The sequence below is a fragment of the Toxotes jaculatrix genome, chromosome 19 (assembly GCF_017976425.1).
Source record: "Toxotes jaculatrix isolate fToxJac2 chromosome 19, fToxJac2.pri, whole genome shotgun sequence".
Lineage (NCBI taxonomy): Eukaryota > Metazoa > Chordata > Actinopteri > Toxotidae > Toxotes > Toxotes jaculatrix.
Genome location: NC_054412.1, coordinates 17,675,274 through 17,703,224, shown reverse-complemented (window position 1 = coordinate 17,703,224; position 27,951 = coordinate 17,675,274). Strand labels below are relative to the sequence as shown.

At 43.0% G+C, this 27,951-nt stretch overlaps 3 protein-coding genes across 10 annotated transcripts in view; 1 reads left to right on the top strand and 2 right to left on the bottom strand.

The window, feature by feature from the left end:
* Nucleotides 1–15,470, bottom strand: part of disp1 (dispatched homolog 1 (Drosophila)) — a 92,317-nt gene extending 76,847 nt beyond the window's left edge. The window contains exons 1-2 of the mRNA XM_041063981.1: nt 15,342–15,470; nt 11,507–11,648 (exon numbers count right to left, since the gene is read on the bottom strand). The gene's annotated coding sequence lies outside the window, so the exon portion shown is untranslated. The remainder of the gene's footprint in view (nt 1–11,506; nt 11,649–15,341) is intronic.
* hmbox1b (homeobox containing 1 b) lies at nt 276–19,990 on the top strand. 2 transcript variants are annotated; one of them, XM_041063991.1, is made up of 10 exons: nt 276–432; nt 2,632–3,318; nt 7,297–7,382; nt 9,408–9,518; nt 11,512–11,665; nt 11,919–12,001; nt 13,084–13,179; nt 14,087–14,178; nt 15,147–15,230; nt 15,398–19,990. In XM_041063991.1, exons 2-10 carry the CDS (start codon nt 2,639–2,641, stop codon nt 15,539–15,541), a joined length of 1,530 nt encoding a protein of 509 aa, XP_040919925.1. In that variant the 5' UTR covers nt 276–432; nt 2,632–2,638; the 3' UTR covers nt 15,542–19,990. The 2 variants fall into 2 exon arrangements, with proteins under 2 accessions (XP_040919925.1, XP_040919924.1); XM_041063990.1 differs by having other exon boundaries at nt 14,084–14,178.
* A 916-nt stretch (nt 19,991–20,906) lies between these two features.
* The window catches only part of LOC121199367 (kinesin-like protein KIF13B), a 30,808-nt gene continuing 23,763 nt past the window's right edge, over nt 20,907–27,951 (bottom strand). For 4 of the 7 annotated variants that reach the window (XM_041063973.1, XM_041063977.1, XM_041063975.1 and 1 more), the window contains 6 exons: nt 27,733–27,789; nt 27,036–27,129; nt 26,612–26,730; nt 23,772–23,837; nt 21,900–23,283; nt 20,907–21,786 (listed from right to left, as the gene is read on the bottom strand). In XM_041063973.1, the coding sequence (XP_040919907.1) occupies nt 21,527–21,786; nt 21,900–23,283; nt 23,772–23,837; nt 26,612–26,730; nt 27,036–27,129; nt 27,733–27,789 (1,980 nt within the window). In that variant the 3' untranslated portion in view covers nt 20,907–21,526. The remainder of the gene's footprint in view (nt 21,787–21,899; nt 23,284–23,771; nt 23,838–26,611; nt 26,731–27,035; nt 27,130–27,732; nt 27,790–27,951) is intronic. The other 3 variants (XM_041063974.1, XM_041063976.1, XM_041063978.1) reach the window with 3 other exon arrangements.

Sequence of the window (27,951 nt, the reverse complement as noted above, 5' to 3'; positions counted from 1 at the left end):
CAGTGCCAGTTACAACTCCAGCAGCAGCAGCTGCTGCAGGGTTAACAGGAGCAGCCAGCCGCTGTGGCCACATTAAAAACTGCATCGCCTTTTGTGACAACTGTAGATCAGTGAGCCATCAGCTCCCCCCTCTCTCTCGTTTCAGGGACTTGTAGTTTTTACTGTAAAGGACGGCACGGGGTGGTAGAGGCCTTTGTACGAGTAAGACTACAGTTCCCTCAGAGCTACTCGGAGGTGTTAGTTGTCAATATGGCTGTTGTCAGACAGACAAAGCAGAGAGGCAAATAATTCGCCTCTGATTAGAAATCCTTGGAAAAGGGTCGGACGGGGCACAGTTATCAAATTGCTTTATTGTTCGGCTGCAGTAAAAGACACAGTGGGTCTTTGCTGAAGTTGCAAAGTTAAATGGTTAAGTGGACGATTTGAACCGAGGTAAGTCATGTACTTAGCTATCTACTACACTGAAAGTGATGTTATTAATATCAAACGTTCGCTAGCCAGCGACAGCGGCTAACGTCAGCTAGTATCAGCGTTGGCATGGCTAGCATGTTATGCTAATCACTCCACAAACCTCACTGCTACCAAAATAGCCTGTGTGAAGTTGCTAACCGTCCCCCTGTGATGCCAGCGGACTGTTGTCAGTATAAAGTCAGCGGCGGCGGTACTGAAGAAGACTGAAATCGTTCTGGGTTGGAGGGTTGGAAGCGGGCTCATTTAACGTTACACTGGGTATCGTCCGTCTGCCACAGAGACATTTGCTAACGTTAGCTTTTGGGCAAAGGGCGTGAAAGCTGGCATCACCAGTGGCTTTCCTGCAGCGCTGACACGAGCGACAGATTTGTGCTCTCACTGCAGGCCCCACAGTCAGCAAAACAAAAACACATGGAGGAAGAAGAGTTACCGGGGACTATGGTCAAATTTAGGACTGGGACAATATAGAATCGGGAATTTGGTTTGCAGTGGGAGTATCTGGTGCATGCAACCCCGTATTTAAGGGTAAGAATACCTCGTCTGATTTTACTTGCATGATGAACAAACCAACGTTGAAACTGTGATTTATTCCTCTCTGAGTTTCTGAACTTGATTGGACTCTTATAAAGTTATTATCAAACCCGCTGATGATGTGGACAAACGGAATGGTGTTTGACCAGCTGTCAAAGACAGCTCCATTTCAGCTGCTCTTGTCTTATAATTAGACAGAAGAAGGATTCAGTCATAAACTTTTTTCCACTCTCTCGCTCTTGGTTATACACCTGTTATTTGACCTACAGTATACTGGTCTGGGGCATCAGTTTATAAAAGGTTCAATGTTTGCTTGTGTCTCAACCAGTTAAACCAGCTTGAGCCAAAGTGAATAGTTAACTTGGTAAATACTTAAACAGGATGGGTAATGATTTCTTACCCATCGTTTGGTTTGCAGCACAGAATGTGACTGCACAGAATAGCATTTACATACGTGTTAAAATCAGTGTACGTGTTAAAATCAGTGCTATGCATGTAACTGGTCTGAGAGCTGTGGCTCATCTCTCCTGCACGTCACAGGTTTTGCAGTGTAACTGTGGTTGATAATGATTTACAGCTTTAGTAGTGTTCCTAATGAATTTGTAATGACAACTTAAGAGACTAGTTAATGTTCACCATTGTTACTAAGCTGTTCTGTGGTATAGAAGTAATGTATTTCAGTGCTGACCCAAAGTGCCTTTCCCTTTACTGTCTTAAATGCTGGCAATTGTTCTCCTTCTATTAAATCCTGACGTTACATACGTCTAAAGGCTTATACTCATGAGTCATATTACTTTCCTTTATGATAACCTTAAAACACTGCATATACTCTCAAGTCATTTAGTTTTTTTTCTGTCCTCTGCACAGTTCAGACTAACACAGATGTAGAAGAATGCTGGTGACCCCTTTTAAACCATTTATCCTATCAGCATAGGTCGGGCAGGCACACAAGATGGAAAATCTGCCGCAGTCTGATTCCAGTTGCATTGATTTTGAGCACAGCAAATTGCTTATGAAAAACATACAGCGTGGGTGGTGTGCAGAGCCGGGGATATATTGTAGCTCTTAAAGAACAGCAGTCAGAATGTTAAGATAGCATCAGCTGTCAAGGTGACTCTGGCACTCTGCGTGTGTTGCCTGCTGGTTCCCAAAAATAGCAGATTTTTATGCCCTGCCCCTCCCTCCCTTTTTCTTTCACACTTCTATCTCTCGCTCTTGTCTTCCTTTTCTTATCTGCTGCCTTTTTATTTTCTTCGTGCAGTTTTTCTCCTTTCCCATTCGTCTCTTTCTACTTTACCCCTCAAACTCTCCTCCACTACCGTTCTCTGCCTCACTTCTCCTTTCCCATCATTCTCATTTTCTCCCCATCTGCAACTGTGTTCCTTTTCTCTGTTTCCTACTTAATCCTCTCATTTCCTCCTTGCCTCCACCATCCTTTCATCTGTCTCATTTCTGCCTGACTTTCGTCCTTGCTCCTCCTTTTCTCCATCTCTCTTTCTTTCCCTGTTTCCCCTCTAGATCCTCAACAGCCACTTCCTCTCCTTAACTTCCCCCTGCATTTCCTGTTTCCTTTCCCCTCCTCTCGTTCTTCCTCTGTTTCACAACCTGTCTGTCTTGTCTCTCATTCAGCAGCAGGATGTCTGAGTTCAGTGAGGAGCCGCGCTTCACAATTGAGCAGATAGATCTGCTGCAGCGGCTGCGACGCACCGGCATGACCAAGCAGGAGATCCTGCATGCGCTTGACACTCTGGACCGGCTGGACCGGGAGCACGGCGACAAGTTCGGCCGCCGCACCTCTTCTTCCTCCTCCTCCTCGTCCTCCTACGGAGTAGGCGGGGCAAACAGCTGCACCAACAACTCTGCCTCTAATACAACTACCACATCATTCAACAATAACAACACTGCCTCGGCAACCACCACCTCTTCCGTGTCATGCAACGGCAACAACAGCGCCATCAACAGCGGCGAGGGAAGCGCTGGCGACCACTCTGCAGCCGCCGCCTCTTCTACAACCTCCAAAATCTCTACCGCCACACAAACGCAGTTCGGCAGCAGCGGGGGGCTCTCGCCATCTCCTAGCAACAGCTACGACACCTCCCCACCTCCAGGGCCGCCACCGCCCTCTGCTATCCTGCCATCACCAGTCTCCTTGGTGGCACTGTCACAGAATGGGCGCGATAGCTTAGCTGCTACACCCAACGGGAAGCTGTCTCCTCCACGATATCCAGTGAACAGCGCCGCTGCAGCACGGGCCTTTGGGTTTGAAGCTACAGAAGAAGACCTGGACATTGACGACAAGGTGGAGGAACTCATGAGGTCAGTAGTGTCAGGACAAAGTGAGCTCTAAAACTTTGTGTTCGTAACTTTTCACTTTGAGCCATTTGCCAAACTTGAGTTTGGCACATGTAGAACTGGACAACATATACAAATAAGACTATATGTCCTCTGAGACTGCGGTTGTCTAATAGTTTCAAAGCTTAAATGAATTGCATTTTGCTAGTGTGAAAGACTTCATTCATCAAGTCATACCATGTTTGAAATCAGCACACTGTCCTTGCTGTATGAAATGAACAGTGAATGAATGAATGAATGAATGAACAAATGGTCGTCGTATCTATCAGTGTGAGTGATCTTTTCACAAAATGTTCTTTTGTATAAAGTGCACAAGAAAGCACTAAAGGCGCTTCTAAAAGCAACCTTGAAGGCTCTAATCCGCCTTTTCTGAATAATGTATTTTTATTTTCAACAGCTTGAGTGTTGCGGTGGCCACTTGGTTGGAGTCAGGGATTCATCTTTTTTGGCAGTAATGCCTACAACGAGGAGACAAGAAAGCACAGTTTATGTCAGGCTTAATTAAATAGTGCCAACTGGAAACTCCACTGAAGCGCCATTGTGTGCAGCTGCTATTTAGAACGCACACAAATTTAAAAACTGAGATTCAAAGCTAATTTGTGACCTTGTAAACAGAAGTTTAGAAAAAAAAATCCAAAATCTCCCCAAAATCCATTTAGTTCTGGCGTTCTGGATCATGTAACATGAACTTCATGAGCAGATGGAGTTTCCCTACTTGCTGTGGAATTGTTGATGTCAAGATTTGTTTCTGAGCACTTAAAGGATTTTTTTTTTGTCCATGTTTAGGTTCAAAGTTGTTAGTTGATCTTGTAGAGAAAACATTTCTCACCACAAAGTCCATTTAGCAGCTGTTGTGGAGCCTCCATTAAAATAAAAGTTTAATGTTAAATGAGAAAAAAAAGTATTTAAGCCCTTGATACAGGAGCTAGTCCAAGGTTGATTTACCTGCTAAGGTATTGTAAATGAATCTGTCCATGGCTGCAGACTGTGTTCACTACAATTTGATCATTTGAAAATGGTTTTGCCATCACAGTGTTTTTTTTATTGTTGCATTCATTGTCATTATTGGGAAAGTTTTGGTTGTGCTGAAACGCTTTTTTTATCTGATGTGTACTTACCCTATAATTAAGTCATATAATGAAATGATCAGTAAAGAGAAAGTTTGCACAGACAGGGTGTTACACTACTGGAAATGGGAACAGATCAAGCCAATCCATCACAGTTGTTATGGGCTCCATGGAGTCCTGTAGCCCTGATGTGCAGTGAGATTTCAGAGGTGGTGGAGCTACAGAGGGACCCCTTAGATAGCTACAACAGCTGGCCATTTATACGTGCAGTAGGCAGAACAGTCCCTTGACTCTAGTAGTGCATCTTGTTGTTATTATCAATTAATTAGTTTCTCAATGGATTGATTGAATTAATTGTCTGGGTCAGAAAATGGTGAAAGCTGTCATCACGATTTCCTGAAGCCTTAGGTGACATCTTCTTTTGTCAAACCATCAAGCCAAACCACACAGATATTCACAATTACTAACACTCAAGGCTAAGAAAGGCAGCAAGTCCCCCACAATGCAAAAGCTGGAACCACTGAATCACTGGCATCTGTGCTTGAAATATGACTCTTATAACTTTGTGCAACTATTAAAATAGTTGCTGATTAACTTTCTGTTTATTGACTAATCAGTTAATCAGCAAAGTGTTTTAGCTAGAGTTAGAGGCAGGATTGAGCCTGTATTGCAGTTCACTTGTGAGTTTATTAACAATTAGTAAATAGCATCAATATAAATGACAGCTAAAGATGCACAGTCGAACCAACAAAGAAAAAAACAGAAAAGGCGACGTGTTGTTTGGAAGGGAGCTGGCTGGGGTTTCATTTCTTGAGCGCAGCAGCACCACATGACGGTTGGGATTAGTACATTTATCTTGAACAGCATGTGCCACATAAAGATGCATATTCTATAACGGCGTATGAGAATAACGGACAGCCATAAAGGTGTTCTGGCTGAGATTATGTGTACAGTCAACTGAGATATAAAAAGGGAAGTGCACTGTGGGAAACGTTGGAGAAGCCTTCAGGGTTCAGGATGACATTTTTTTCTAAGGAAGGAAGAGAAAAAGCCTTTCAGTCGTGCACCTCTGGAAACATTACATGAAATTACACACAGTAACTGACATTTGGAATCATGTCAGTAGTTACTCAGGCCTGTTACTCTGACAGCGTCAGTGTTCATAATCTATCACAGTCCACATGTGAGCCACCTCCTCTTCTTCTTCTTAGCACTTAACACATTAGTCCGCTCCTCCTACTGCTGTGGGCTCCTGCTGCCTTCCAGCTGCCCAGTCAGAATAAGAATAGAGCATTTAGAGCTCAGGCTACCATCCTCAGCACTGCACTAGCTGTCCCGTTGCTCATTCACGCTGCCTCTGCATTACATTACTTGTCCTCTTTAGACAGCCCAAGAAGTTAAGTAGCGTTCAAAAGCCCTCGTCCTCTCCGCATGTAGGACTCTCCAGCGTCTTGCTCAGCAGGGCTGCGGGGGCGTGACATGAGGTTTGAGCTTGTCAACAATCCCATGGTGCCCTTCTGATTTTTCTCACTTTTAAGTGCACATTTCAGTCTCTGCAGGGATTCGGCCTTTGAGTTACCCCCCCCCCCCCCCCCGCCTGACCCACCCACGCCTTCTCCCTCCTCCACTTCCCACTCTTCCTCAGTCTTGTACAGCAGCTTGTGCTACATTGATTCACTGGTGTCGATACAAGCAGCGTTTTTGAGCTCTAATTTTAGCTGCGCCGCAAGAGGCTGGTGTGGAGGATATTGATGCTGGATGTCAAGAGTCGTGACGCATTTTCATTTCAGAAATATGCTAACAGAGCACTCAGGACTTTGATGCGTTCTCCATTTTGACTGTGTGAGTCTGGGATACTGACGGGTTCAAAGGATGCTGTGATTGTATGGTTTGAGCAGCAGTGCTGTTAAAGTTGGGTGGTGTAGGCGCCCGCTGGAAATGCCTTCCTGTGTTTATAGAAAAAAAAAAGTATGCACTATTAGTATGGATAAGTCGGGAGACAGGTGTTCACAATCTGCACCAGGATGAGGAATTAAGCCAAGACAGCCATAAGCTTGTTGGTGCGTGAATGTGCATGTATGTGTGTGTTATTGTGTATGTATAGGGGAGGGGATTGGGCTTGAAGCCAGAAAGCAGGGTGGGTACACTGTGTGACTGCACATGTTCACTCACCACCCACCACTCCTGCAAGTCTCTGCATGTTTTATTTTTTCCCCGCTGAGGACTGAGATAGTGGAAACATATCCACCAAATACAATTGGAAAATATAGATTACTTGATTGCGGTTCAGTTCATTTTAATTTTATGGAGCCGCTGCCTTTGTGTGCCTCTGAAATGCAGCGTTGATTGTGTGGGAGCAACAAAAACAAAGAACAATACACTGATAATGCTGTCCAAATGCAGCTGAGATTAACATGGAGCCTCGGTTTAATAGTTTTCTCATAAATAGGTGCAATACAAAAATGCCGATTTGATGATCTGACATGAAACAAAGGCATCAGAAACAAAGCAACTAAGTCTAAGTCTGATGTAAAGGAGCACAGGATCCACAGCAAAAGAATACAACATGTCAGCGTTTGTCGTTAATGCTGAGTAGATAATGATACGCCAGCTTTCACCAGAACTGAACATGTAAATCCATTTTAAACTGTGAAAAAATAAAAGCTGAAATTCTGGCCTGCAGCAGTCATCTGCGCGTTTTATCTTTGCTACACATCTTTTGGATTTCAGTCTGTCAGTTAGGTTTTACTACGCCTTACTAAGTTTATAACAATTTGGTGGTTCTCTGTATGTTTGCCCCTGTGAAATAAAACATTGCGGCTCGCGATGTAGCTGCTGACAGTGTATTAAATGGTGGTGCTGTGTGCGTTTGCAGGAGGGACAGCAGCATGGTGAAGGAGGAGATCAAAGCGTTCCTGGGGAACAGGAGGATCTCTCAGGCAGTAGTGGCACAAGTTACAGGTTAGTACACACTCTGGAACAATGTTGTTGATTTTTAAGTGCTTTCTGTTGCCAGCAGTTTGTCTGTCATGCACATGAATTGATTGTTAAACGTCTCTTTTTTTTCCAATTTAAATTTACATTTGCATGTTAAGCAATTTGTGTCAAACAGTGACTCATGTAGAAAGCCTAATTTTCCAGTTCCTTTATTGATTCCTGGACACGTCAGGCAATCACATTATCATTTGCTAGGGTTCCACCTAAACGTTGATGATTCAAATCAGCAGCTCAGAAGCCTCTGAGTTGAATCTCATTATCAGCCTTCACTTCTTTTTGAAACTGTGTCATCATACGCAGAGCAAAGCAGGTTAACATCATGACCGTAAACTTTACAGTTAAACTTTTACAAACTGAGTCTGGGTTTAAAATGACCTGACAACGAAACAAAACTGTGATGGAGAAAAAAATAGGAAGGTGATGAGAAATGAAGGGCAAAGCAGCACAACTTGTTTCTGTTTGTTGTTCCAATATTCTCTGCCCCAGTGCTGAATGTTAGCAGAGCTGGCTAAACTACTCATGAACCAGATGCTGGTGTAACTGCCTCTATTGCTGTTGTATGTGATTGACTCTGCAGCTGACAGAGCTGTGAGCCAAATGTTGAAATGAAGGTCTCAGTAACCTTTTCCCAATTCCTCTTACAGACAAGCATTGCCTAGAATCAACTGATGTGGTTCTAGGTTCAGAATTTTCCCCATTTCTTTGTTTACCTCCTCCCAAAACACCTGTAATCCAGCTGCTATTAAATCACATCCTCTCCAACAGAGAGTGTCATTTATTGTCATATTTGGCAAGTGCCAGTGGTATCATTCTCAAATTCTGACCAAATTCTGTCCAAGTATGTTACTCAAGCACTTACGCCAAGATACCCAGGCCCCCCTCCCACTGCTTGTGTCCAGTGATGGTACTGACGGCCCAGTTCCCATTTACTGTTTACATCTAATGTATTGTCTGCTAAGTCCTCCTCACCCAGTACCATCCTCTGGTTTAGATAACTGACTGCTCTTTCAGATTTACTAAACACCAGTGTGTAGACTCTCATACATGTCATGGAACTAAGAACTCTTAACGGACAAATTTAGCTGAACATAATAAACATGTTTGGTTCCCAAAAACCCAGCTGGTTGCAAATTATAGTAAGACCATGAATAAAGTTCACTGGTATTTTACCCAGCCTCTGTTGTATAAGAGAGAAGTGACCTCTAACTCTCTCTGGGGGCCGTGCACTACGTGCCATCCAAACCACAGACCAAAGAGAAAAAAAACACAAAGCTTTGGTAAGATTTTGGTCCTATCTTGGGCCATGTCGTCCTTCTCGCTGTCTTTGGGAACTTGGTAAATCCATCTTCAGGTTATTACAGAGCATATGGTTCTGTAGGTCATTGCACAGGTTGGTGAAGGTAGCTTCCTGTCCCACCAGGTACTGGAGCACCCTCTCGTGTCGCTGGCCAGTATCTTCAGTTGTTCAGCTTTTCCGGTTCTGTGCTCCAGTTTCTCCATTTCTTGTTTCAGGTCCATTACCGCCACTTCTGGTCTTAGATAACGAGGCCTTAGTGTCAGTTAACGACTCCTGATTTTCTCTCTGTAATTCTCTCAGCTCTCAGAGAATCTCAGCAGCTTTCATTATGCCCTCGTTGACACTAGTCTCAGCTGGAGAAGATGACGGCTCCTCTTTCTCTTTGACTTCTGTCTGAGATCCTTGATGTCTTCCAGTGTTCTTTGTCATTTTTTGTAAACGTTTTTTGTGGCTCTACTGTAACTTGGCCGTGGTAACTAGTCCGAGTGCCGAGCAGTACCTTCTGTGGCTACATCTTGAGTGAGAGACAAGTGATTGGAGAAGAAATAAAGTCAGAGCTAAGGAGAGAAAACACTTTTCTCCTCTAGTATTCCACTCTGTCTCTCTTGACTTCTTCTAAGGGTTCTCTACAAATTGTGCCAGGGGTTGACGCAAAACTCTCTGTTGTAATTCGATGTCTGGCTGCTTTCCAGGCATCAGCCAGAGCAGGATCTCCCATTGGCTGCTGCAGCATGGCTCTGACTTGAGTGAGCAGAAGAAGAGGGCCTTCTACCGCTGGTACACGCTGGAGAAAACCACACCAGGTACATCTGACTCTATTACCACCCACCCACTGCTCCCTCCCGACTCTGTGTGTGTTCTGGTCACATTTATTTGCAGAGCTTATTCAAGGTTTGTGGTTAATAATGGAAGCAAAGTTTGGAAGGACATCAGAGAGGGATCCCCCGTCCAGGACGGTGAGCAGGTGCCAAAAGAGGGCAACAAAATGAAATGTACTGAGTAAACAGAAGACGGATGTCTGAATCCTGCATGGCCAGACAGCGGCAGCATTGTCAGTGTCCTCATCAGGACCATCAAAGAAACTTGTGCAAAGTTGCGGTCGACCGAATGAAAAAAAAAAAAAAAAGCTGATGAGCTTGAAGCCTGGATGTAAAGACGGCAGTAGAATGTGCCTCACTAATTGCAGCAGGGAAGCAGCTCCAAAGAAAGGAAGCATAGTGGGTAAACACTCTGCTGCCTACAGTTTCCTTTTAGACTGTTAATGAGGTAGCAGACGTAGCTAGCGTCTCATGGTAAGATGTGGTGCTGTGGGATGATGGCTCAATTCCACGTAATGTCTTATACGTTAGCAGGAGCATCTTTACTTATGAAACGAATCGGAGGAGGTGGAGACACAGGAGGGGTAGACTGTAACGGCAGCATTTTGTAGGAGCCGGCTTTAGTTGCTGTTGTGGTGTGGGAAACATCAATAATCATAGATGGAAAGATCCTGGATAGAAGTAAAGCTAATTGCTTCTGTTTAAACATGCATCAGCCTTACAGTAAACATTACCGCGACAAGAAATCTGAAATCACCTGTTAATGTGTTACTCAGGTGAGTCAGCGAGGCTTAGGCCATGAGGGCGTCATATTCATTTCAGTGATAATCGTACGTGTTAATTCTCATTGGTTTGTTGTGAAGACCCAGTTTGAGATTCAAATGCTTTTGATTTCAAGTCTTAAATCGGGTCAGATCTCAGTTTCTCATTTCTTCAGTCTGACTGAAGTCCAAGTCCCAAGTCTTCTGAAACCTTGATTATGCCATAATCCTACTGAATCTGATTTCAGTAGAAATCAGGGTTTACACAGGTGACCAACATTAACCTTCTACGTTCTCTTGGTGAAGTAATTATATTTAGTTTGCTGCTATAGACAAAGACTCATAGTCAAAAGATGACTTTCTGTTGTTTTGCACACGTTTCAACTTTAAACCCACACTGCACTGTAAATGGTTGACAGCAAAAACAACAGGCCTCCTGCTGGTTTTGGTTCCTGACTTTGCATAAGCGTGTGTGTGTGTGTGTGTATACACACACGTGGACGTGCTGTATCAACCTATAGCTAAGCAGCAGACATCCCACGCCTTGTCCTCTGCGGCATGTTCCTCGGTGGAGCCCTGCCAACACCGTCAGCACTGGAAACTGCTCTATGCTATTTATGGCCAGACTGAGCCCGGCCCAGCTCAGCCCAGCCCAGCCCAGCACACACACACACACAACACCTCCGTCACTGCTGCAGAGAAAAGTGATGCCCCATTCATGCCGTTCTGATAATATGGTCTTCTGCAGGGTGACCCAGTTAGGCAACGTTGACAGTGTCCGTGTCAGATTAGGTTATGAGAATGAGGGTGAGCTGCTGACCCCGTAATATATCCACTCTTTTATGTTGCCAGTTTTATGGGTTTTCAGTGTCTTTTGTGTGTTTTTGCTTTCTGCTGTGGTCATGAGTTGAGATGAGGCAGCACAGTCTTTGTCAGCACTATTCTGTCAAGTTTATAATCAGAATATATTGTGAGATTTGCATAAGGCGACGTGCGTTCTCGCGTACATTTTCATGAGGGATGGGCTCTCTGGCTGCTGTGTGCTGGGCTCAGTTCATCTGTCAAAACAGCCACTACACTCATTCTGACGACATTTTTTTTTTTTAGACTCTTACAGGCACAAACACACCTGCAGACTGTCTCTTCCTGAGGCTGACTGTGGCTCCACTCCTTCCTGACAGATCACTTATCAGTGATTCTGCTGCTTCTTACCTTAGGTGCCACCCTTAACATGCGGCCGGCTCCGTTGCCTCTGGAGGAGATGGAGTGGAGGCAAACTCCGCCCCCCCTCACCACTGCCCCTGGTACCTTCCGTCTGCGTCGGGGAAGTCGCTTCACTTGGAGGAAAGAGTGTCTGGCCGTGATGGAGAGGTGAGGGGGGAGAAAGGAGGGAGAGAAGCATTAGATTAAAAATGATAAATGGGAGTTTGTTTCATAACTTCTCACTTATTTCCACGTGGAATTGAGGAAACATTGCAAACTGTCCCATAAAATGGCCGGACAGCGAAGGAACGAAGCCTGTGACACGTACAGTAGATCACTAACAGCAGTAACTCTGGCTTGTTGACATAGTCCTTGTGTAGTGAAATTAATTAAATCACTGTGGCTCTTCTGCTATTTATAGCTACTTCAACGACAACCAGTACCCTGATGAGGCCAAACGGGAAGAGATTGCAAACGCCTGCAATGCTGTTATTCAGAAACCAGGTAAATCATACAAACAAGGAATGTGTGTTTAAAAAAAAAATAAAAAAACAAACTTCAAAAACAAATCCATTTGTTGAAGATACCAAATCAATGACAGGTTGAATATGAAACTGTATGTGGTTCTGAGATATAATCAAATAAAAAAGAGTGCAAATGAATAGGCATTAGTATAATTATTATTTAGCAAAGCTACATTCATTTCCATGTAATAAAGTCTGAGGTCAGATTGGCATAGATGGTAACATGGTAACATAATGCACATTAACACAAACTGAGAATTAGCTACACCAATCACAACTCACTACACACAACTGTTGCAAGGAACTGGGACTATAACACAACCCAAATATGAACAGATGGTCTGTTCTGTATTATGGACAATAGCTTCATGTCCTGAGGATAATTATTCTTCTATATTCTGCAGATACTCTGAACATCTGTCAGACATTAGTCTTTGACATAAAACACACTTTATACATTTGATTGTCGCTCCTCGTGGGCCTCAGTGCAACATAGACATACAAACACCACACAGCCTTAAGGGTAAGAATGAGCACTCTTACATTAGCAGCATGAACTTGGATGTAAACAACGTACATGTATTTTTTCCTCTTGTAGCAAACGGGAACTTTGGCCAAACAGCCTTTAAATTTGCATGATTGAAGTCTCTGTTTGGTGGGACAGCTCCAGAAAGTAGCTGTGTAGCCATGTTTCAATGAAAACAAAGACACAGCAGATTTTCATTTCACTCTGGTTTTGTCCCATCTTACTCTACCAGTCTGCAGAAGACCCTGGTGGCTGTGGCTGAGGTTCAGGATCTAATGTCTTTGGGACTGGGGTCTCTAAAATTAACATAACATCTGTGTCACATCTGTCGTGTGATTTGTCCCTTATGCAATGGAATCAAGTCATTTCCTTTGAGCAATTCTTTAACCGTCATCAGCTGTAAAACAATTGTGTTTATAGAAGTACAAATCGCAGCTCGAGGGAACAGATAGATAACAAAAACACTACCCATCATCGTGACGGTGGAACAGATTCAGATGCAGTGAGTGATGAGACTGTCATGTGATTTGTTTCAGGGAAGAAGCTGTCTGATCTGGAGAGGGTCACCTCCCTGAAAGTTTACAACTGGTTCGCCAATCGTCGCAAAGAAATCAAGAGACGGGCTAACATTGGTAATGTGGCTTTTTGGGGGGGGGGGCACAAAACTCCATGGAGACTTTCAATTGTAGTGCACTGCACATGTAATTACATCCTCTGTGTTAACGTAACTATTTCATATTTAATAACAGCAATTGTAACATTCTTCTCATGCTCTGAAATGGCTGACCATTAATTCATTTCATCACTGTAATTAGGTTAATGGTGGTCTATCAGTCAGCTGATGTCTGTAATGTAAAGTATCCTCATAACCTAGATGCCAGTTAGATCTGTGAAGCAGAACCTGACGGCCAAAGGGCTCAGTAGAGAAGACGACAAGCCGCCGATGACATTCGGTATCGTTTGACCAAAATCTGTGCTGATGTGCGGTAATTTGTAACCCTCCACCAACCTGTGTGGTGTGACACTGCTCCACAGCCCTGTCAGATAACAGCTCGAGCACCCTTTCATCTGCACCATCAACCATGATAAATAAGAGCCGTTTTAAAACATGGCTCTTATTTATCCTGATTCATGATGTGAATGTGGACGTTATTCCTGTATTTATCCATGACTGTTAGCTAAATATCTCGGCCGATGACTTGTCGCTTTCAGCTGAATATTTAAAGTTCATTTGTTACTACTTTAGCATCACTTCTAGTTCAGTGCTTTGACTTCTCTGCTCACTTGCTAGCTAAATGCAGCACAGTGTTCATATGTCACAGCAGACTCTGGTGTCAGCTGATTATTTATTTTTAAACCAAATCATAATTTCTATTTTTTCACGTTAGTTCAGCTTCACAGTCCGTCCCCGTAGCCCCCCGGTAACAGCAGTAGTACCCGACGGGTACAAGTTTGGACTCAGTGCTCTGCAGTTTGTAATGAGGGACATTATCAGTGATCCATCGTAAATCTAACGATCCATCCTCTTCCTCCAAGAAGCCACAATCCTGGAGAGTCATGGGATAGACGTCCAGAGTCCCGGGGGACACTCCAACAGCGACGACATCGATGGGAATGACTTCTCAGAGCAGGTAGAGAGTGATTAAGGATCCCAAAAGACACATAAAACCAGATTTATGTTCCACTGTAAACCACTGGTTTGAGGGGAGAGAAAGAGGTGACTTTTCCTCGTATTACAGTTTTATGTCTTCATTTTGTACTTTACTGTGTCTCACTTTATTTATTCATGTTTTTATACTTTGTTTTTATGCATCAGCATCTCGCCAGACTCTCACATCTGTCCCTTGGCAAAAAGCTCTTTGTTCCTGGACAATGCTCAGTATTCCAGTCATTAGTCCAATGCGATCATGCATTTTACATGTCCTTCATCACAGCTAAACAACACATCAGTTGACTTTACTGATTAGTTTCTCTCTCTTTGGTTCGAGTTGCGTTGATTGAAATCAGCAGCTTGCGTTGTTTGTTCGGGAGCTGAATGTTGTGGCATTACTGTTCACACATTCACAGAAAACAGACCAAGAACATTTGAACCGCGGTTTTCCTTCAGATGAACTCTGAATATATCCTCCCCCAATTATAGACGGCACATAAAGCTCTTTATTTTAGCGAGGAAATGGTTGCTGAAGGCACATTCATTAACTAAAGTTCACTCTCCTCTCTTTTTCTGTCTGTAACCAGTGGAAACTAAGCTGCAGCAACAGAAAGAGGCAGCGCTCTGAGTTATTGTGGAAACCTACAGATGAGGATAGTGTTTCACTTTAAAGCCCTGTAGCTTATATTATTCTTGATTTCCCAACATGAACTGGACTCTCCTGTCAAGTTAAGGCTGCTGGGAAAAAAAAAACAAAAAGCAAAAACAGTTAACTGGTGCAGCTAATGATGAACACAGGGGGTGTTTCATCTGTTGCAGCTCTACAAACCAGAGAAAGAGAAGAAGTACTTGTGTATATTTTGAAGTATTTCTTAAGTTAAACTTGAATTTGCACTTTCCGATGCTAGCTAGCTAACTGAGTGATCCTGTTTGTTGAAACACCTCCAGGCCTGTGACCTGCCTTATTTTGACAAGAGACCTCTCAGCCGACCGTTTGGCCTTTACCGACTGGAGCCGACCTCACCGACACAGGTACCATCACACAGAGACATGTAGAGACATCCAAAGCTTTACAGGCCTGCCATGCCCTTGTCATGGTTGCTAAGCTGTGATTGGACACTCAGACAGTCAGTTGGTCTTTACCTGGAACTGGACTCAATCTGATCCACCGCTGTGCTCTGTGTCCCTCCCTGTGCCAGGATGACAGCGCAGCGCACAGCGAGCACCAGGACCCCATCTCTCTCGCTGTGGAGATGGCCGCCGTCAACCACACCATCCTGGCCCTGTCCAGAACCGGAGGGGTCCCCAACGACATCAAGACGGAGTCCCTGGAGGACGAATGAACCGCACGGGAGCTGGGATGGAGGGAGCAGCCGAGAGAAATGACAGAGTCAAGAGGAGAAAGGGAAGGAGGAGTAGAAAAGATGGATGGGGGAGGGGGGCTAAAAAAAAAAAGAGACTAAAATAATGCTACTTAGTAAACCTTCTGAATCTGTCCCTCAATCAGCCCCCCCCCTCCCTGCTAACCGTTTCTTCTCTCTCAGCTTCCCTCCTCCCACAGAGTCCATGTAAACAGTAATTACCCACAACCCCCACCCCCCTCCCACCCTCCCTGATATATTGACACAGCTTGCGGAGACGGGTCACTGTATGTCCTCTGATCTCTGTGAAAATGTTCACACACACGGAAAGACGAAAAGGGGGGCAACCCAGGCCTTTAACACACCCCAAAACGGTGGCTCTCGTCTGGGATTGCGTCTCCCAAGAACTCCCCTCTCTCCCCTCAGTACTCTCTCTCCTCACAGGATACCTCTTCTCTTTCCTCTCCTCTTCCTTACTCCCCCTCTCCTCCCCTCTCCAGCCTGGTCGTCTGAGCCGATCCTCAGTCTTTCTCACCTCAACGTCAACCTCAGAAAAATAACGTGTACTGTATATATAATATATATATATATGGTTCTTATGGTTCTCAGTCACACTCACCTCATGGTGTGGTACCTACCTAACTACCCCTCAAATTTCAACCCTCTTCATTGTGCAATTCCTTGAAAGAGCAGCCTCCTGCCGTCGTCTCGGAAAAGATGGATGGAGAGAGGGGTGTCCTCTCTCTCTTCCTCCGGCACTGAGGCTGTCAGAAAGGATCATATCGGCAGACAGAACTATCCAGTCACTGTCTTCACCCTCTATAGCTAATAACATTCCTCAGTGGAACGGCTTTTTGTTTTCCTGCAGTCGAGCTGCTGTTGGATGAAAACCTCTTTAAAACAAAGAGTAGCCTTAATTTCATACAGACAGCCACACCTTTACTTTTTCTTGCCATATACAGCAGGTTTTCAGAGTTTATTTCCTGACAAGGAAAAACAATAAGCTTTTTAGTATGCATAAAAAAAAAGAAAATACCAGAAATAATGTTATGGTTTATATCCAGCAGCAGCCGTGATTTAACTTCTTTCACTTTGCATTTCCCTCTTTATGTTCTTAGCCCAAATGGCGACTGGATATACAATCATTTTTGCCTTGGTATTTAGCTTCCCGGTGACACTATTGTGAATTGTATTCGAGTCTATGAGAATCAGTTTTAGGGTCAATGTGATAATCAAGCAAACTTAAGCTATCTAATAAGGGGAACTGTGCTTTGTTTTCAAACGTCATCCATGCCAAAGGAAAAGATGCTCTGAGCTAAAAAGCTAAGAGGCTAAGCTACGGCTGATCTGAAAATGGTGTTCACATTCATCCAAAGCAATTTCTACTAACTCCTTTGGCGTGTGTAGTTGTTTTCTCATGTTCAGCGAAGCCTCTCAAGCCAGTGCGGCGCCGTGTGTGGGCTTGACACTACAGCAGGCCTGTGTCAGTAAAGATAGGTATTAGCAGCCAGACATAAAATACCCCTAAGCTATTTACTACTACTTGTTCTGTGACGCTGCCTCTTTATAATAGCCTAAAGAATGTGCTTTCAGAAGATTTTAGATTTAATATCAGTGATATCAAATTAGACTAAATTCACACTGGAAAGGGTTTAGAATATATCAGAATAATTTCTGAGGCGTTTTTTTTTTTTTTTTTTTTAATTACATCTGTAAAGCCTCAAAGGTCAAAGCACCACCTCGAAGGGAATCAGAATCAAAGACACTTAAAGTGGTGATATGGGAAATTTATCCACTATATATTTCTTTTTTTTTTTTTTTGCGCCCAGGATGGAAATTTTCCTAAACTAATCACTAATTGTCAGGCATTAGCACTTTGTCAGTCTAAGACTGATATCTTCAAATTTTACTTTAGGCTGAAAAAGATGAAATAATAGTTTGAATATTTGGGGAAATATATATATTTGCCTTTTTTCCAAGCATTAAATGAAGATTAATACGCATATCTGTACGCTGAATCTGAAGCTAGAGCCAGGAGGTTGTTAGCTTAGCACAATGGTTCTGTCCACAGGTAAAATAATTAACTAGCACCTGTAAAGTTCACTAACTAACATGCTGTGTTTTGTTTTATTAAAGCTGTACAAAAAGAAACAAAGTGCAAAAATAACAAATTATGATTTCACGGGTGCTTATATGCTAAAAATGTTTCTTTTGGCTCTGAGACTTCCTGTGCAAGTTTTATACTGTTACACAAAATGCACTGTGTTAATTAATGAACTTGTGAGGTGCTAGTAAGCAGACACCTGTGGACAGAGTCAGGTTTGGTGTTTTCTCTTGATGCTAAACTAAGCTGTCCCTGGGGTCTAGCTTCACATCTAACTCACAGCACTCAACCCCTCATTTTTTTTTTCTATGGATTAAACATACAAAGTGATTATTTATGAGCTGTAGAAGTGGTGGAAGGTGGATTTTCTTTTTACCTTTGGACAGACATTCCCTAAATGTCAAACTATTTCTTTCAAAGAAGCCCTGCCTTAGTGATGGTTTTGGAGAATTGGGAAAATATTCTACAAAGCAGAATCAAAGCAGTGAACCTGGAACCTAATGCAGGTCCTCGTGTGTTAAACTGTCACACACACACACTGGCAACATATCACATGATCTGGTATCTGGATCCTGATAGCAGAATAGATTCCAGCCCCGGGCTCTAGTCTAGTAAAACTCTATTTAATTCTACTGCTTCCGGATTTTACGAAGCCGCAATACAGTGACTCAGTACTGAGGCCTGTGTTTCTAAAAGAAAGGGTTGAAAGATAAAAAAACAATATGTATTTATACTCATTTTTTAAATGCTAATGTACAAAAAAAGAATGACATATGTTTTAAAATGAAACATGCTTGTATTGTTAATCCAGCTTTTTAATTTCTCCATGACTTATTTTTCAATTATCATTTAAACAATTTTTTAATTTTTTTTTTGTGTCACCTTTTATTTGACTGAACAACAGTCTCCCCGTTTGTGTCTGAGCTGGTAAGCTATTGTGTGAGAGACGAAAATGATGCACCTTATGAAAATTAAGTATCGCTGTTGACTAAGCTTGAAATGTGACCTTCCCTCCCGCCGAGCCTTCCATTGAAAAGACAAACGTCCAATATATAATAAAAGGGGCTGGTGCGAAGAAAATTTTTTTTTTAGGACCGCTGCTTCTGACACCTTTATCATATGAAATCAAAGCCCCAGTATGTGCTATCCTCGCTTTTAAACGTCACACCAAACTTCATAGTGAAATCTAGTATTTTAGCACAGATTTCTGTTTTGCAAACACAAGTGCATAATTCATAGAATGTGGCTTAGAGAAACATTTCTGATTACACTCATTATCACTAGATACTGATTCCATTTAGCTTTGTATGCAAATATAATGCAGAGTTCCATTGTGTTCCATTGCCCTACTATTGAAGTGTTTGGGAACACAATAAAACTGTTTGGATTTCACAGTTTGGTGAAATGTGTTATATGTCTGGAACTGTTACAGAAACAGAACAGAGGGCTAATTCACTGTGGGTTTGGCCACTGACACTGAAAACTAAATTTGAATGAGGTGAACTCTTTACTAATTGATTCACACTACTCACTTGCCAAACATCAAGTGTATGTTGTTAAAACACTATTACTGTTTCTACTTGAAGGATTTTTTTTTTTTCCTATGGAGTTTGGTGCGATGTTCTCTCCCCACACAAAGAATATTGTCAGTTAGAAACAGTGAAATAAGTCGTGCGTGGAAGGAAAAGACAACAAAGAGTGCGTTTAGAGATTATTCTCTCAGCATGAGACACTTTTAAACGAATTGCCTTCGTGTTTGAGAAGAGATTCCATGGCCCAATTAGCGAGTACAAGTTTTAATCCAGCAGTATTTTATCTGAGAGTTCAAGCTCGACAGAAATGTTGACAGGATGAAAGAAAGAACCCTCAGGTGCGAGTAAAGATGCTGTGGTTTTCCAGGAGAAAACTGGAAACAGAAAAAAACAAACAAACAAACCCAGACTGAAACCTGAAAACGGGTTTCCCCCAGCCCGATGGTGTGCATACTCCATTGATGGTGCTTACTCTGAAGGGGTGTCCTCTTGTGGTGTGTCAGGGTCAACATGTCTACATGTCCTTCTGTGTCCCCCTGTGAAACACCATCCACTTCATCCCAGTATAGCTCTGAAAATGAGGACTGAATGCTGTTGTATCAATCTCCAATCTAGTTATGTTCAAAATTACTGTATTGCCCATTTCAGAATTTAGTGCCTTTTTTGGACAGTAGACTGTTCTGTAATTAAGATGTAGTATATATACATTTTTTGTACAGTTTCTTTGTTCATTTTTTTAACTTGTGTTTATTTTAGTATGATATATATAATGTACAAGAGAATAAAGCTATATCAATGAAACCTTGTCTGGATTTTACAGTCTTTTTGGTAACAAATACTCAAATCTATACACAGTTATACATCACACACTGGCTGATATGATCAGAATGAAATTTATTTAGCACTGATAAAAAAAAAAAAATTTTTTTTACTTTTCATTATCAACCATATCTCATCTTCATCTTTAAATAAATAAGCATTCAGCTGTTCAAAGTGATCAACATGAATGCATTTGTATAAAATCTTATTTACCAGACAACAATTAATACTAAAAGCAACAACAACAAACAAAATCCCTCAAGTATCCTTATCATGCACCAATCACGAGACTCCCAAACAGTGTCATTTAATTACTTAGTAGGAAAAAAAGTTTTTAGAAACATGTCACACGCTTCTCTTTACACACACACTCACCTGATGGGAAAAAGCTGATTTAAAAAAAACACTTTCAGTAGAATTTGTACCAGAGAGAGAGAGAGAGAGAGAGGGGGGGGGGGGGGGGGGGGAGAGAGAGAGAGAGAGAGGGAGAGTGCAAGTTTGTTTGTAAAACAGTACAAATACACGTTCAACAGCTAAACTAAGCTTCTTTAACAGTCAGTGAAAAGCTCTAAACCTACCAACACAACTGAATTTGGTGGTTTATCTGTAAGGCACATTTGCTGAGTAGTAGTAGTAGTAGTCATAGTACTTCAAGGCACAAGCTGCGGAGTGTATTTTGAACAGTAGAGGTATGAACACATGAAGGTGTTGTTTAGCCTCTGGAGTCATCTGGGTTAATCCAGTGAACTTATGTTACTTTTAATATTTGACCCTTAGGTAAATATAGTCTTTTTTTTCCCTGGCAGGTACTTTAAACATGTGAAAGGTGATGTGCTGATTTTGAGGCAGTGCTTTGACTTTTATCTAATGTCACTGAAATAAATACATTCCATGTGAGAATGTGAAGCTGTTTCCATGTGTTAATCACTGTTTTCTTTAATCGCTGTGACATTTCGCTGTGGCTTCAGAGTGCCTGGCCTCAGTGCCTCTGCACCACTGTCCTACAGCACCAACAATGTGCAACACAAGCTAATGTTAGCTTAGAAATAGAGTCTGTGCCAGTGTCAACAAGCAACCAGCACTGCAGACTGCAGTTCACTCAACAGCCACCAGTGTCATTAATACCAAGGGTTTTCTGGGTGTTACAGATAATACCTTTAAAATGCAGGTTCATACCTAAGACATTCACATTTTCTGATAAGACATTCAATGTTTCTCTGACGTTTCCAACCACTAAGAACATCAGGTGGTAAAAAAAAGCAGTAATACAGCTGTTTAACAGAGGATAAAATATTAATATCTGATCGTTTCCCTCTCCCAACAGAGGAGCGAGGAGTGACTCATCTTGCGTTGCCAAAATTTACAGTGAAGTCTGTGGTAAATCTGGCCAAGTAAAACACGGTTGTGTCGCTCTGTCTGTGAAAACTTACCCTATAATCACATCAGCCGGGCTGCTGGGTGACGGCTGAGTGGGTGTCTAGCAATTAACCGTTTAGCAGAAGCCGGGGAACGTCAAGTGTTCCAGGACTTGCGGTTCTCTCCTCTGCTGCTGCGGCTGCCTGATGCTGCACCGGCTTCACCTTTGGCCAGAGCGGTGAGGGCTGCCAGGTTCGGACTGGATCCAGACAGGTTGGCACTACGGCTCTTTTGCTGTTGCTGCTGGCGTCTGCGTTTGGCCCCGCCGCGGGTCACTCTGTCTGGCTTTACCAGTACTCCATAACCGGGGTTACAGTGGAAGTAGTGCTTACCGCCCACTGAGCCATCATTCTTTCCTAGAGAAGGACCGATAAAGGATTGTTAGATGTTTAAACTGATGATCAAACTCAGTAAAATGTTCATAAAGAATGAGATCAAACCAGTTAAAACTCAGGTCTGTCCCACTCACCTGCTGGTACCTCCAGTTCCACTCCCACCCAGGTACCCTCTGCAAAATCTGTGGGTCCCACATATCGCACAGTACCACTCTTATTGGTCCCCACGGTCACAAACTCCCCTTCTTTCAACCACTTAGGAAGAACAGTAGCAGCAGATGCATCTCCCTCCTCAGAGTCCGAGATAATTTCCAGACTTTCCATCGGCACAGAGAGGTTGAGAGCTGCTCCAAGGCTGCTGGCCCGGTCCACGTGCCCGGTGTCCTCCTCACCCAGTATACCATGAAAGGACTTGAGTTCTGAAGACTTTACCTTCTGAATCTTGAAGGGGTTGGCTGCTGAGGCAGCGGGTTTGGAAGGCTGAATGTTGGACAGAGGAGTGGGAGCTTTCACAGATTCATCGGCAGATGGTTCCTGTTGGACCTCATGTGTCGCTGAGGATGAGATCAGGATGGAGGAGCTGTTTGGGTCTGAGGCCTCGGGAGCTGATTGTTCCTCTGATGAAGCTTGAAGAGCTGAGTCTTCAGGAGGTTCTGGAGCAGGAGCTGAGTCTCCAGGTGATCCTGGAGCAGGAGCTGAGTCTCCAGACAAAGTTGAGATCAGGTTTGGAGCTGGATCTTGGGCCCTGTCTTGTTTGGGCTGCTGAGGCTGTGGGAGTGTCGTTTCCACTTGAGTTTGAACTTTCTGTGCAGACGCTTGTGTTTCATCAAGGAGTGACGTTTCAGCTTGTGTCTGGCCTGGGGCAGGTAGCTCGAGTTCTCCTGTCACGGCGGTCTCTGATTTTGAGTGGTCTGTTTGCAATAATTGTGCCTGTTTGGTTTCCCCGTCCTGTACTACCACTGAGTCTCTGACTGGCTCAGAACTCTCTAATCCAATCTGGTCAGCTGTTGAGTCTCGTTTTTGTCTGGTCTCACCTGATAAGCCTGACTCTACAGCTGGATCAAGTTCTCCTTGATCCTTCAACCGGACTGAAGGAGACTGACTTGGTTCCTGTTGACTCAGATTAGAATCTGATGGAGTATCATCTGGTTCAGACAGTGGTACGTCAGTCCTCTCTGCGGCCGCCTCGCCGTTTACAACCCGCAATGATGACTCCTGAGGCTCTGATTGGTCCGCAAGTAAAGACTGAGGATCAGTGTCAAATTGTGCCATTTTAATGTCCTCCTCCTCTTCATCTGGCACCATTTCAAAGCCGGCTGACTGAGGCAGGTCCCAGCTCAACGTGTAGACCTCTGACAGCGTTACTGTAGACAAGCTGGTCGACATGTAACCACTGGAAGCTTCGCTCACAGGGCTGGGGGTGGATACTTCCGTTTCCAGGATGATTGGCGGTGGGAGGGGCATGGATCTGGGGATCTCTGTTTGGATGTCGGCAGGAATGATTTCCTCTATGGGAACCTTTGGGAACACCACGGCAGCAACTGTGTTAGTGACTCAAAACACAGCCAAAGGCTGACGTCCTGTGTGAAATGTCATCACTTTCCAAAGTTAAGTCTTAAATCCAACTTTGCAATAGACTCAAGGTTTTCTACCCATCTAAAATCTCATTCAAATCTTATATAATAAATTAAAAGATTATTTGGGAAAATTACAATAGTTCTTCAGCTGTATGTAGAATAAATTACCAGGCGACAACAGCCTCGGTTTTAGTACCATGCATCCTCACAAAATACGTAAGAGCAGGAAAAGTGTTTGCAAGTAAACAAGTAAAGCTAAAATCATACTGAATTCAGCCGCTCCTTCTGGGAAAACACACATTTTCTAACATATATTATTTAAGACCAACATTGAGAGGATAGGGAAGAACAAACCATATTCCACAAATAGCCCACCCCCCTGCATCCCTGGTACATATAGATACCTATGGCACCATCTGGAGAACTTACTGGCTGCTGGTGTTTGCTCATGCCGTCTTCAACACTGGCCGACTGCACCATGATGCGCGGCACGTTCTGTGACAGGAAGGGGGTTTAAAAAAAAAAAAGAAGAGAATGTCATTTCAGATCAAACAATCTGTACATTTGCACCGAGAGGCCGTCGAGCAGATTTCAAGACATAATCAGGAGCGAGTCGGGTATCGTTTTCGGCGAGGTTCAACCTGGAGATTAGATGTTAATATGAGCCTGTGGATTTCCCCGAAACCTGGTCATTATACAGTGAGCGCGAGGCGATGATTAGCTGCTGTGAGGGAATTATAAATCTCAGGCTCGAGTGTGACAGTAAAACAGAAATAGAGCAAGTGGGGGAAGATTGGCTGCAGGCTGAACATCATACTCATGTTCATACCTAAGACATTCTCATACTCATACTCGCATGGTAATTACAAACAATCCATTTGGTAAAAATAATGTATTAAAAAGGAATAAAATATTTCGTTTATTTGAGTAATCAGCAGTGGAGATGTTGACATGAGATGCAGAAAGTGTAATAAAAATATTTGTTCATCAGATCACTCAGACAGATAATCACCATAAACTGGTAAAACAATCAGGATAATTGCAACCTAATTATAATTGCGCCCATTATCATTTATCCCTATTCAGTATTCAAGTTACCTCTTTAACACTCAATATGATCTGTCAGCTGATTAAATGTTGTGTGATTTGCTTTTGAAGAGTGAAACAGAAAAAAAAAACCCAAACATCTTTAGATATTTTAAGATTTTTAACAAATGAGGACAATTGTCATAGATTATTAATCAGGACGATTCTTTGACACTTCATTCTCCACAGTCTGCTTATCAAAATTAACTGTTTTGATTCGCATCATGTTGTTTTTTTGGTTTGGTTTTTGTTCTGAGCAGAACACGAACGTACATGAACCACAGGTCCACCATCAGACAGCAGGTCAAACACATCTATCCTAACCGTCTCTGGCTCAGGACAGTGGACCTGTAGGTCAACACGACACATTAGAATGAACAAGGACGTCTGACAAAACTAACCGACGCATGAATAATTAAAATCACATCACTGAGCCAGACTGTGGCACAGGGTGACACACTCCTTCATTAACCATAAACACAGGTGCTACATATCCTGGAGCCAGAAATACTCAGTAGAGCACCAAATAGAAAATAGTCCCCAGTGAATCCACTTTTTACTTCCTGTTTAGTAATTCCTGTTTTGCTGAAAAGTACAATACCAAGCTGCCAAACTGAACCCTTTCAAAATACGAAGCAATACATTTATGACCTTTTTTTTTTTTTTTTTTTTTTTTTAAGATTTGCGTCTTCAGTAGGATCCAGTGGGCTTCAGGCAGTGGGAGTGTGACACACTGTAGGGAAGTCAGGAAGTCTTGACTTCAAGTCTACATGTCTGCTGTAGACAAGATGTGTTATTGTGTAACTGTTTACTATAACACTTTTTTTTTTTTACATAGCAGCAGCTAATACACAGCAGCATCCAGCCTTAATACAGTGTTACACATTTAAGCTGCAGTTCATTAATGTCACCAGACATGTTAAGACCTTTCTGAGTGGGATAAATCTGACCACTGAACTGATTGTTTTCCATCCAGTTTATGAGATCAGGGCCTACGATCAATCACTCATCCAGCTCACGCACACAATAATGCAACACTCGAGGCTTTTCTTTTTCTAATGACCTTTGCAAACATCTGTGGCAGGCGGGGAGGAAAGAGCACCAATTAGGGCGATGACCTCAAACAATGCGCCGACAAGGCCCGGCGTGTTTCCATTCCAACCAAACACCACGGCACATGATTTCCCTGATTAGCTTCCCTCTGCGGCTCAAGGTGCTAATCAGTCAAATCAGATGCTGTAGTGTTCGGCTGCAGTGGGGGGAAAAAAAAAAAGCTGCAGACTCCCGAGTCTCGATGGCACATGATTGTAGATCAGTGGATGAGGAGGTGTTGAAGGAGCGAGAGGGAGGAGGATGGGGGAGGCAACGAGTCGGGACAACGAGGTTCACCTGCTCCTAATTAACCCTCCTCTACACACAGCGTGCTCCGGTCTCAGTGGGGGGGGGGGGGGTGTTTATGGAGTCACAAACATTATACAGAACGTCAATCACCCGGAAGACACCGACCACATTTGTACTGTAAGAGCTGATAATTTCATTCTCAACCCGAGAACTCGAGCGACCTGGCTCTGATTGGACAAATGTAACGTCATGACTCAGAATAACAGACAAGTTTATTCTTAACATAAAATGTGGAGTACTTTCATTTTAAGTGGATTAATGTCACATTTAAAGTGTTTTCTGTACAAAAGTATTAAAGGTCTGAATATCTTTGAATATGAGAAATTTCAGTTTTGGATGTTTATATATAATATTTTGGAAATTAAATCTACAACATGTTAAAGTGTGCAGGGAATGGAGTCACTGTATAATGGTGTACTTCAAAAAAAGAATAGCTTCTTCCCTCCAAACCTTAAAAACGTGATATGAGCTCCACACTTTTTGTATTCCTTTTTATTATGATGAACTTTTTCATCTCTGCTTTTTTTTTTTGCAAACTTCTGAAAACCACTTATCTTGGGCACAGAGGCATTTACGCACTTTATCTGTTTATTATTTGTGTTTCCATCTACAGAAGCTCTGTTTCCATGGCAACGGGAGAAATAGGACTAGCTGCTGATGAGTGCGCGGGGACATTTAGATTCAGGCTGCAGTGATGCATATAAACTTTAAATCCCTGATAAGACAGCGAGCAGAATACGAGCATAAACCCAGAGCACGGTGAGCTGACTGGATGAGTGTACCTGCTGATGGACAGCTGTCTGGTCTCTACTATCTTCCTTCCCACCAGGAAGCAGTGACTTCAGCAGCTTGGGCACGGCCTTCACTGGAGGGAGATAAGACGCAGCAAAGCCTGAATGCGCTGATAGAGAGGACGGGGAAAAGACGAGAGGTTGCAGGAGCAGAAGTGGGAAAAAAAAAACAAGGGCAGAGGGAAGAAGGAAAGAAGAAAAAGGCAAAGTTTTTGAGGTGGGGAGGAAACGGATTGAGAAATGTGTTAGCAGAGAAGAAAACAGGCGCCCAATTAAAATTCAGAGCAAAAGGACAGATATAGTTGGCCACAGGCTAAAGCATCAAAATACAGCCAGTGACATCAAAGGCAGCAAAAAGGGAAAGATGACGATTCAAAGCCAAAGAGAGAATCCAATCGATGTTTATCAGTCGTACCTGTTTCTGGGCTCAGGTTCTGGGACAGGGAACTGGGCAATGTGCGTCTGGGTGGAGGAGGAACCACAGAAAGGTCCTGGTGGCTCTTCCAGCTCTGCACATACAGGAGGGATGAAAGACACACAGACACACGCACACACACACACAGACACACACACACGGCTGAAAGGAGCATTTCAGTGATGTGACATTTAGCAGCCTCTACTGGTTGTAGAAGGAATTGCAACAACACTGATCAACATCCCACAGCTGTTATCACAACTAATTATCCATGTCTTTCATTTATCTACTTCAGCCATTTATATACATTACATTTTTTGTCGTTTTGTCAATTCTTTCAGTTAAATCTCTCAACTGCTTTTTTAATTTTTTAGCTTTTTACTTCAACCTGTTAGCCAGTCATTTTAGCTAACTTTATCAACCACCTGTCTGTCCATATACAGACACACAAAACCTCCCTTACATTTACAGTCGCCCTCGAGTCTGTTGTGATAAACAGCTTAAGCACGTCTCTGTTGGCCAACAGGAGCATAAAATGCTTTCATATGTCAGTATTTTTTTCTATATTATGGATTTATTTTTGCAAATGAGTAAAAAGAAATGGCATAAAAACAGAAAAAATCCAGTGTAACACTGTAGGAAATAGAACATACACAGATATTAATGAGAAGATTAGTAGACATGATATGTGTCTTACATAGAAGTGACTGGGCTGATGGGAGGAGGAGCAGAGATCCAGACTGCTGGCTGACAGCTGGTTAGAGGGTTAGAGCCAACGTGTTAGTGAGACAGTTTAACAGCAGTGAGACAGCTTAACAGCAGTGAGACAGCTTAACAGCAGTGAGACAGCTTAAAAGCACAGGAAGGAGCTCTCTTAAGTGTGAGAACTATTCAAAGACCAAGCAGCTCCATGATG